At 35.7% G+C, this 12,088-nt stretch overlaps 1 protein-coding gene across 2 annotated transcripts in view; it reads left to right on the top strand.

Annotated features, from left to right (window-relative positions):
- The window catches only part of LOC143248619 (uncharacterized), a 123,699-nt gene extending 112,573 nt beyond the window's left edge, over positions 1-11,126 (top strand). For both annotated transcript variants that reach the window (XM_076497120.1, XM_076497121.1), the window contains exons 13-14: positions 8,999-9,110; positions 9,891-11,126. In XM_076497120.1, the coding sequence (XP_076353235.1) occupies positions 8,999-9,110; positions 9,891-9,988 (210 nt within the window). In that variant the 3' untranslated portion in view covers positions 9,989-11,126. The remainder of the gene's footprint in view (positions 1-8,998; positions 9,111-9,890) is intronic.
- Positions 11,127-12,088: the final 962 nt, after the last annotated feature.

Below are 12,088 nucleotides of genomic sequence, written 5' to 3'. Positions count from 1 at the left end.
ACACAACCTACTCAAGAAAGCGAACAACGACCATCAAAGACATACGCTGTTGACACGCGCCAAAATAGAGAGAGGAGAGATCTATAACAAAGGGCAATAGAGGAAGAGAAAACACAAGATAACAACGACAAAGATGCAAAGAGAGAAAGTGATCAAAACAACACAATGGAAAACACAGATAACGAAAATACATGTATGCAAGCAGTCGAAAACATATTCGTGGAATATACTGTACAACACCAAAACTCTAAATAACACACAAGATGTCGTAACAACACTTGGGAAGAAAACTCTTAATACCACCGTAACCTTATCTCACAAACATATTGATGTTTGTAAATGTAGGTAAATAAACACAGTCGTGGGCTTATTTATGAAATAAACTTTGTGCTGCATGTAAACATCAAAGGCGGACTTGTTTCCAAGAGACACGAGCTCGAAGACGTAACAGAATATGTTAACACAGATCTATCTCTTAACCTTAACGGAGATCTTTTTCACTAAAATAATTCAAGCTTTCACAATCGAAACGTCCGAAACAGAGGTATATCTCTCGTATGTAAATGAACGCTAGTTGTAATACAGCTGACTGTATAAATCCCAAATGAAAATACAACGATTGAATTAACGCTCATATAAAAAAAATAACGTAACAACAGAGACTGTGTACTTCTAAGCTAAGAGAGATTTATGTATTTTTACCTTATGTAACAGGCTCAGCATGGCTAGATCGTTAATCTGAGGGTCGCGGGTTCAAATTCCGGTCGCACCAAACATGCTCGTTCTTTCACACGTGGGGACGTTCTAATGTGACGGTCAATCTCACTGTTCGTTGGTAAAAGAGAAGTCCAAGAGTTGGCGGTGGGTGGTGATGACTAACTGCATTCCCTCTTATCTTAGTGTTAAATTAGGGACGGCTAGCGCAGATAGCCCTCGAGTAGCTTTGCGAGAAATTAAAAAAAAACACAATCTCTTAAGAGATAATTTCAAAACTCGCGAGACATGAGCCAATATCACATGTACATATGGACTACATCACACTATACACACATTCTTTTTCCTAGTACACATACACTTCAATCTAAATATACAAGGAAACCAAGACAACAAAACGAACTTTGTCAGACATTACAGCAGTTAAACAAAATTTGCAACTTGCAGATGGCGTGGTAAGAGAACACCAACCGTAGCGACCAGAAACTTTCAACCCATATTAAATCATATTGTAGAATATTGTCAAAAACACATAATTAACATGAACTCCCCTAAAACACTAATAGTTTTAGTTTCGAAAAGAACAAACGTGCTAAGAAACCCACCAAAAATGTTTTTGAATGGATCGCTACTCTAGGCTGCCCAATCAGTTAAGTTCCTAGCTATTGCATATGTCTTTAAATTCAGTTGGAAACCAGTATTAACCAGATCCAAACTAAAATGTCAGTAAGTGACATTTACACACAGTAAATACGAACACTAACCGTATCTCCGGTTTGTTACACACGGTAAATACGAACACTAACCGTATCTCCGGTTCGTTACACACAGAAAAAAAGCGAACACTAACCGTATCTCCGGTTCGTTACACGCAGTAAAAATATTCCTAATTAACTCTCTTCAGTTATGCGCACTTTAAGAATAATAATAGGCCACCTAGTGTTAGACTTTAAATGAATATATTTTAACCGGTTTATAACAAAAGATTTAATGTACATATTTCTGTCTATTTCTCCAGTTACATAAGTCGCAATATGTGGAACCTTACGTTACGTGATAAACTGTTCACACCAAACTAAATAAAAATATATTGCGACCTAACTAGCTATACGTGGTACACGAACGGACACAGCTATCAAAATAGCTGTTGAAACAAAAGACGACAAAAGGTGGACATATATCTAGTAGATCCAAACTCCGCAAGGGGGTGTTGTTATGTTCAGTTCATGGGATAATTAATATTAACTGGTATATTTTTCTACTAGCTTCGCCTATGAGTGATCGAACTATTAGTCCTTGTTTGTTTTTGAATTTCGCGCAAAGCTACTCGAGGGCTATCTGCGCTGTCAGTCCATGTTCATAATACTGTTGCGCTTATCACTCACGTACAAAACCCTAGTTTTACATACGCTACTGCGCAGATGTGCTAGAACGAGAGAATATGTTATCTTTCTTTCCATTTTATTGGGCTAATTCTTCCATGCCATGTTGAATGTAAATTTCAACATAATGATAATGTTTCGCTGAATGAGTCAGGGTGAGAACACTGATCACTCTTTATATTCCACATATATTTGTACCAAGGGAATTTCTCGAGTATTCTGCTTGACTAATCATATTTAGGGTCGGTAATAACTGACATGGTACACATGGGGTGTCTTAATTATACAGAAGGAATCTAGGAAAGAGATACCATGTGGTACCAGTTTATAATAGATGAACTCAATTTAATAACACTCCACAAATAAACCTTGATAAGAACAATGTTTAACACTATATATTAATTTTTTTTGTCATGTTACGGCCATAAAAGGGCAGATAATTGTCAGTAGAGCAGATAGTTCCCATAAACCTGTACTATCGATGATTGAAAATGTGTTATGAGTACAAGCGTGAAGTATTTGGTTTAAAACGTAAGTTGTACTTCGGTGGAAGAAAGGTGAAAGATACTTACCTCAACACATAGCACCCTATCATGAAATATGGGGAGGCAGTCTGATGGTTTCGGTCATAGCACCCTATCATGAAATATGGGGAGACAGTCTGATGGTTTAGATCATAGCACCTTATCATGAAATATGGGGAGGCAGTCTGATGGTTTAGGTCATAGCACCCTATCATGAAATATGGGGAGGCAGTCTGATGGTTTAGGTCATAGCACCCTATCATGACATATGGGGAGGCAGTCTGATTGTTTAGGTCATAGCACTCTATCGTGAAATATGGGGAGGCAGTCTGATGGTTTAGGTCATGGCACCCTATCATGAAATATGGGGAGGCAGTCTGATGGTTTAGGTCATGGCACCCTATCATGACATATGGGGAGGCAGTCTGATGGTTTAGGTCATAGCACTCTATCGTGAAATATGGGGAAACAGTCTGATGGTTTAGGTCATAGCACCCTATCGTGAAATATGGGGAGACAGTCTGATGGTTTAGGTCATAGCACCCTATCGTGAAATATGGGGAGACAGTCTGATGGTTTAGGTCATAGCACCCTATCGTGAAATATGGGGAGACAGTCTGATGGTTTAGGTCATAGCACCCTATCGTGAAATATGGGGAGACAGTCTGATGGTTTAGGTCATAGCACCCTATCGTGAAATATGGGGAGACAGTCTGATGGTTTAGGTCATAGCACCCTATCGTGAAATATGGGGAGACAGTCTGATGGTTTAGGTCATAGCACCCTATCGTGAAATATGGGGAGGCAGTCTGATGGTTTAGGTCATAGCACCTTATCATGAAATATGGGGAGACAGTCTGATGGTTTAGGTCATAGCACCCTATCATGAAATATGGGGAGGCAGTCTGATGGTTTAGGTCATAGCACCTTATCATGAAATATGGGGAGACAGTCTGATGGTTTAGGTCATAGCACCCTATCATGAAATATGGGGAGGCAGTCTGATGGTTTAGGTCATAGCACCTTATCATGAAATATGGGGAGACAGTCTGATGGTTTAGGTCATAGCACCTTATCATGAAATATGGGTAGGCAGTCTGATGGTTTAGGCCATAGCACCCTATCATGAAATATGGGGAGACAGTCTGATGGTTTAGGTGTGTTATTCTGCTGAGGCGAGAGGAGATATTTGTAAAAATGGATGGAATTATGGACCAGTGCAAGTGTCCTCAGATACTGATCCCTCATGGTATACTTGATGCTATACTGATTTATGCAGATATTACTTAGCCAAGAAAGAAGCTTCTGGAGTCATTCAAGTGATCAATGACCTCCACATAATCCTGATCTGAAACCAGTTGAACAGATCTGGGATTTGATAGATCAAAAATGCCATATTAAAAGTTAATTCCAAAAAAACTTTACGAAAGTGAATTAAATACATTTGGGGCAAAATCCCAAAGGAAAATTTGATCAAGTATGTTGCACCAATGTCTGGAAGACTGTCTGCAGTTATTAAAGCCAAAGGGGGGGGACACACAAAACATTAACTGTTTATGAATTTCCACTGAGTTTCTTTTGTACTAGATATGAAAATTACTAAAATGTTGATGTTTTACGTGTAATTTACCTTCCATTGTTTTGGAAAGTAACATGAAATATTATTATTGACTTTGTCCTAACACTTTTGTAGTGTACAAAAATATTTAAAATATACTTACGTTTGTGTTTAGGATTTAGTTACCTCGCACAGTCTAGTCTGCAAGTTTCTGATTTATGATACATAGATGTGAGAGGTACTTAGAACTTGGTTCATGTATTATGTAAGTATATAGTTTGTGTCTAGGATTTAGTTACCTAGCACAGTCTAGTCTGTAAGTTTCTGACTTATGATATATAGATGTGAGAGGTACTTAGGACTTGGTTCATGTATTATGTAAGTATATAGTTTGTGTCTAGGATTTAGTTACCTTGCACAGTCTTGTCTGTAAGTTTCTGATTTATGATATATATAGATGTGAGAGGTACTCAGGACTTGGTTCATCATGTATTATGTAAGTATATAGTTTGCCCATCAGGTCGTTTTTATCAATATTTTCATATAATATTTAAGCTAGTTATTCAGAAGTCTGTCTGGTGGTGTTGGCATGTTTTAATAGTTGTGTAGACATCCTGAGTTTGTTAATCGTATGATTCTGTATGCCTTTGTTAAAATATAGTTTTATATTTACTGTAGTTTGTTGATTTGTGTTTTCGATGTATTTATACATGTTATATAGACATATTTTACTACTAGTTTTATGTATGTTCTGTAAATATTTATTATGTTTTCTGATTAATGTCCTTGTTGTCAGTCTGGGTTCTAAGGCAACTCGATCTTTTCCAAATTCAGGTTTTTATGTTATTAACCAAAAGTTATTAATCCCTAATAATTGTACTCTTGTTGTTACCTGTAAAAGAGTCCAGTGTGAATAAAACTTGTATTAGTTTACTTGTTTTGTACAATCTTGTAAATAACATGACTTGTGTTTTGTTTATATTAGTTTTAAATTATCTACTTATTGTAGTGCGGCTCTATTTCGTTTAGTAGTGGTTGTATATTGTTGTATCTGAGTGAATTGTGTTAAACTTTATCTAACACGTTTTTAACACCTAGGAAGTATACTACTGTACACTGTTTTTATTAAAAACCTTGTGTTATTTATGCCGTTAATCTTATAAGATGATTTGTTGTTTGTTTTGTTTCTCGGAAGACATTTTGTATTTCAGGGAGTATTGATTCAGTTTCAAGGACATTCATGAGTCTACTATCTATAATTTGTTCAAGTACTTTCTCTAGCTTGCTTGTTAGACGTCCTGGCCTATAATTTTGGGGGTTATTCGCTGATTTTCTTTCCTTCTGGAATATAAGAACACCGACCTGTTTCCAAGCGGTTGGTTTGTATCTGTTTTTTAGAGATAAATTTTATGATGTTGTGAAATGTTATAATAACCTCACAGGGCCTTTCTTGAGTAATAAACTTTTGAATGCTGTCTTGTCTTGTTTTGTGAGTTTGTTTTCTTACATTTCTGTTAATGTGACATGCTGTGTGTTCCTAGTGGACATCGGGCTATCTGCTGTATTATTTCCTAAGACATATAGCATATCCCATTATTTGTTAAAAGCTAATAATATATTTCTGAATTTCTAAAAAGGAATAATAAGTATTCTATTATTTCTTAAAAGTATGAAACGTAACATGCTCTCTCTCGATATATATACTACGATTGGTTGTGAAACAATTACGTTCCACGTTCATGTTCATTATCTTTTTATCTTCACATTCATTATCTACTATGTTCATGAAGTGGTTGTTCGTGTTTGGATCGTCTATGGTTTTGAATGTTTCGTAGAGTCGTTCTTAAGGTGTGTGTGTGGTTTCTTATAGCAGAGACACACGAGACTCTCTGCTGAGTTCACCGACTGAAATCGAACCCCTAATTTTAGCGTACCAGCAGTGGGCTTTTCGAAGGTGTTCTGTTTGTTTGTGTATGCTAGTTTGGTATTATGTTGTGATTTTATTTTGTCTTTATAGTTTTTTTTGTCTATAGGATCAGAAGTTTTTGGGATGGATCTGGTTTTGAATTCGTCTACAGAATGTCTCTTTTGTGACGTTAGTGGCTTTATCTCATTTTTATTTTTGTTTCTAATTGTATTTATTTGTTTGTGGGTCAACGATTGTCATATATTCTTTACTAAATCTTCCTCGTTCCAATATTGTATGTCAGTGTTTGGTTGCTCAGTAGATTTGGATATACGTTTGTTTGTTTTTTGTATGAGGCTCCCTGATATCATTGAACAGTACCTGTCTATATCCAGACCGCTGGATGGTGGGTTTGTGTTGGATATTAAACCCTTCTCATATTTCTCCCAGTTTGTTTCTTGTGGTAGTAAAATTCTTCTGTGACTTTTATTTGGTTTTCCTGCAATGAGAGTCGAAGACAGTCCATATTATTTAATAGTTATCTGGATATTGTCTTACGTTGAATTATAGAATGTTTGTTAATGTTGGTAAACACATACATGGGTCTAGTATGTCACTGGAGTGGTATGTGTCACTGGTATCTATTATATTGTTTAGTAGGTGGGTGGGTGGATCTTCCAGAGATGATAACAGTTACCTTCCTTTTGTATTTATAATTCTACAACCGATATATATGTTTTTACTGTTCCAGTAACATAACAGTCGTTGTGGAACGTAATGTTGGACATTAAAACTTCCTGAGAGGGAACAGTAATTAAACGCTAAGCCACACCCTCCTTAGTCCAAACTATGGACCGAATTCCTATGAAAAGGATGTATCTAAACACTCCATTTATTTTAAAATGTAATTAGTTAAGACGGAAACCATTTGACTCTATTTTTGAATCGTTTTATCCAACTTGCTCCTGATGAAAAATCATAACAAGAGATTCTAAGAATTTAAATTTCATTACACCCTACTGAAACGTTGGGATAACGATTACTACAGTATCTGAAACTGATATGTTTCGCTAATGCTTAAATTACCGGAAGCAGTTTCTGAAGCTGTAGTCTTTCTTCTTAAGTCCAGAGTTACTGATAATCGCCACGAGACAAGATTGCAACTTCCTCGAGGCTCGTGATCGCCTCATTTGTATGTCGTTTCAAAATGAGAGGGTGATTTGATATTCTAAATTGCTTAAGAAGGTTAATTGTCTTGCTTTTTACTCCATTTCCGTTCTGTAATCGGGTAATGGATGATTTTTAATTGGTGGCGATTATTTAAACAAATGCCAGACTTCTCAGTGAAGAGCCTACAACTCAGACCTTTGTAACTAGCTTTCTTTTTTATCTTTCTTTCGTCCTTTTGTCATTTTAAATGAAGCAAAATTACCAAAATATTTACTAGCGGTGATTGTAATTCAAAACAAATGGATGGTTTAAATTTGCGGTAAGCTGCACGAGGACTATTTGCGCCAACCTTTCCTAATTTAGCAGCGAAAGACGAGAGGGAAAGCAGCTAATCACCATCACTCACCGCCAACTCGTAGTCTACTCTTTTATCAACGAATACTAGAATTGACTGTAGCATTCTAACGCCCCGACGGCTGAAAAGGCGAGCACGTTTAGTAGGATGATAGGAATTTGAACATCTGACCCTCACATTATTAGTCGAGCGCTTTAACCAGACGGCCATGCGTAGCCTCGTTTAGATGACCACAACGTTTTCTACTCTGTATATCATACAAGCTCGGACGTTGAACAAATGGATACTCAAGGGTTCTGCTTGTTTTTATGTCCTGACGCTAAATTATTTTTGACTTCGCGTTTTTATGTTCTTTCGAAGATTTATATTTTCGTACCGTCTACGAGATTATTGAAATCAGTTTGTTTTTGGTATAAAGCGAAACTTTTAAAGATAAAAATAGTTTGTTTTTTGGATTATAGTCAATGAAAAATAACATATTTTACAAACAGCGACTTTATTTAGAATGAGTTCGAGATCATTTATTAATTTATACTATAAAGTTCACAGTTCCATATTAAGAGACTGAATAATTTAAAACTTATCAATAATTTGCTCGGCCTGGTGCCTATTTGTCAGTATTTGTCAAATGTGGTTATTTGCTTTAACCAATATTTATATACTTGAAAAAAAACTTGTAACTAGTAAAGTAACTTTATTCTAATTCATCTATAACGTAAGGTTTAAATTTATGAATGAAATCTGAATTAATTTTAAGACAGAATAATTTTAGCCTAAGTAGGTGTATCATTCAGGTGAAAGGAAATAAAGTTACAAGAATAATTTTAGCCTAAATAGGTATATCACTTAAGTGAAAGGAAATAAAGTTACAGGAATAATTTTATCCTAAATAGGTATATCACTTAGGTGAAAGGAAATAGTTACAGGAATAATTTTAGCCTAAGTAAGTATATCACTTAGGTGAAAGGAAATAAAGTTACAGGAATAATTTTAGCCTAAGTAGGTATATCACTTAGATGAAAGGAAATAAAGTTATAGGAGTAAGAGTCAGATTTTGTTTATATACGATAGGTAATTAAAGTAAAAAAAATATTTTAACTCTGTTATTGACTGACAGTACACGACTTCTACACATTGGTAACACAAATAATGTATGAATTACCCTATTGAAACTGACTGACGTATTAACCTTAGATAAAAGATAATACAACAGTTTACCATTCTGTTTGTATTGTCTGTTTTTACTTTTTTGCCTGGATTCATCTCTAAGTATTCGCAGTAACTTATTGAGGACTAAACGACATCTAACGTTTATCAACTGAAATATCCAAGTACTTATATGTAATAAAATAATTACGTTCTGAACACGTATTTGTATAATCGTCTCAGGTTTTCTCAGCTCATTCGCGAGTGACCCGGATGTCGGGTTTGCACGACACTTGTTCCCGCAGTATTCAACCTGGCATCACAGGAAATTTGACCTTTAACATTACGGCTGCAGGTATGTACGCATTCCATTGGGCAAGATGGATGAATGTGGGGAGAGCAAGAGGTAGTGATAGATTAATAAGTTGGATAACGTTATCGAACATAATTTATCTTTCATGAGTAATGACATGTCATAGTTTCTCTGAATTAATGTATTTCAATATTTTTTTGTTTGCTACACGCTTAATGTTTTTTCTTATACAGCATTATCGGATGTTGAACTCATTCAGTATTCGTTTTATAGTATCAGTAAACAGGTAAATCATTGATATGACTTCTTTTAGTGTAAGTTCTCTCTTGACTTGAATAGGTCATTTCTTTTTGTGAAAATTGAATATGCTTTTCTTCTGAACTATATATCATTCTATTTATTGAATATTACAGACGAGTTACAAAACTGAGTTTTCAATATTTTTCATCAGATTATTGGTAGGCGGACTGTTTATAACAAAAACGAATTATATAATCAGAAAACATTTTACGGTAGATAAACTTAAACAAATAAATTCCGTCTATTTTCATCAGATAATTGGAAAACCTTTTACAGTTGGATCGATACCAGAAATTAATTATATAATCATTTCTGGCAAATATTTGGAAGTTCATTTTTCTCTCAAGAGTTTATGGCAAAGATAACTAACGCTCGTAGGGGTAGTTATTTTTCTTTGCCTGAGCAATAATATATAACGAATTAAAAATATTAAAGTTTTGATTTGCATATGTGATTGCAATATATTGAATTTCTAATCAATTTTCGGGATATTTTTTTTCCCAATCTTTTCTTTATTCGCAGGTGATTGTGATTATACTTTAAACGCAGTTTCCCAGATCACGTGTACGGAAAGTCTACTATTCGCTTCTCTCTTAGCTTTCATTATACATATTCGGTGATAGGGGTTAGATATAAGAACGAATTTGGAAGCCTTCAGTTCATCTACAGGGAAACTAGGAAAGACCAGAAGATTCCATCAAGTGCCTCTTTGTCGAATCCCTTTCACGGTTGCCGGTTAAACTTGCGAAGAGTGATTTGTCTTTATAAACACCTTGACACCTTTATAGAAATGCGATAAAATTCTTCTAGAGACGTTTTATTTACCAGAATAATCAATTATGAAAGGGTAAAAGGTATGGAAATATTAAATAAAACTTAACACTAATTTATATCCGTTATGAAATGAGACGTGCAATTACTTCTTGGCCTTTGTAGTCAGTTACAGTAACACAGAGACAAGATTGCATATTAGATTGTGTACAAAATATATTTATATTATCATAAGTATGTGTGTACTTATGTATATATATTTCGATACTAACTACGTAAATTTCGTAGACGAAAGGACCAATGATGTAACTTTGTTGTTAAGGGCTTAAAAAAACATTTTCGAAAGAACAGTGGACTTGAAAGACAAACAAACAAGTGCTATCTTTCACAGATATTGGTCAAAACTGACCGTGTTTTGTCTGTGTAATTATGGACGATACAAGTCCCTGGTTGAATTATGTGTTAGAACATACTAACTAAATTCAATACATTTGTCTAACATTCAATTGTCTTGAAAATAATTAAATATTCCATCGTACGGAATCGGTTTATTGCCCAAAATAATTTGATTTGAAGGCTTAGCTACGTTTATATAAATTATACGTAATGATAATTTATTTTAAAATGCAGTGTAACTAAGTATGCCAGGTGAAGTCTTTGAAAGTTTCTATTGTTTTGACTTGAAGCGGTTGACCCGGGATTGAGCCTGAGTTGTTTATCAAAGAGAAACTTAAGGGATTGGACCAATAATCCTCTTTTCATATGTGCTTAATCTTGAACTCGCTTAAATGTTATGTAACTTTTACCTTTATTGTGTGTCAGTTTTTTATTTCAAGCACCACATTGTCCCAAGTCAGGAACAAAGGTTTGCAATAAACCCAGTATCTATCTCTCCGTAACTTACAAGTAGCTATGTTACTCCAGTATTTTGTACCAAGCGAAAAGAAATCAATAAATAATAAAGCAGACAACGTAGCAGATTTAAAACAGGTGGTCATGTGTATTTATTTACTGTAATTTATTCGCATTTTTATTGCTCAGTATACCATTCATTAAAAAAATTAAAAACTGAATGGAACATGTTTAACATCTTTATAATTTGTTTGTTTGTTTTGAAATTCGCACAAAGCTACTCGAGGGCTATCTGTGCTAGCCGTCCCTAATTTAGTAGTGTAAGACTAGAGGGAAGGCAGCTAGTCATCACTACCCACCGCCAACTCTTGGGCTACTCTTTTACCAACGAAAAGTGGGATTGACCGTCACTATATAACGCCCCCACGGCTGGGAGAGCGAGCATGTTTAGCGCGACTCGGATGCGAACCCGCGACCCTCAGATTACGAGCGCATGCCTTATCGCGCTCGGCCATGCCAGGCCATCTTTATAAAAGACTAAGTTGTTGTTTGAATTTCGTACAAAGCTACTCGAGGGCTATCTGTGCTAGCCGTCCCTAATTTAGCAGTGTAAGACTAGAGGGAAGGCAGCTAGTCATCACCACCCACCGCCAACTCTTGGGCTACTCTTTACCAACGAATAGTGGGATTGACCGTAACATTATAACGCCCCCACGGCTGAAAGGGGCGAGCATGTTTGGCGAGCTGGGATGCGAACCCGCGACCCTCAGATTACGAGTCGCACGCCTTAACACGCTTGGCCATGCCGGGCCGAAAGACTAAGACAGACAACCTCCAAGACTTTACTGATCAAAATGTCTACTTATTTGAACTAGTTTTATCTATTTAGTTTTGTTTTGTAACTCACAAGTAATATTCTCAACCTAAAAGCGCTAGGTGTTACTGAGTGAAGTGTAAACAGTTTTGGTGTAGATGTTCCACATAATTGGATTTTTCTGTTTACTCTCATGTTTGCTGTGTTTCGAAGTTGTGCATCACGTCCTTTCTAGTTCTGTGACACAAAAATATATCTGATTGATCTTGATTAAATTTGTACC

This window comes from Tachypleus tridentatus, chromosome 4 (genome assembly GCF_004210375.1).
Source record: "Tachypleus tridentatus isolate NWPU-2018 chromosome 4, ASM421037v1, whole genome shotgun sequence".
Classification (NCBI taxonomy): domain Eukaryota; kingdom Metazoa; phylum Arthropoda; class Merostomata; order Xiphosura; family Limulidae; genus Tachypleus; species Tachypleus tridentatus.
The sequence above is the reverse complement of the archived record's forward strand: the minus strand, read 5'-3'. Positions and strand labels throughout refer to the sequence as shown.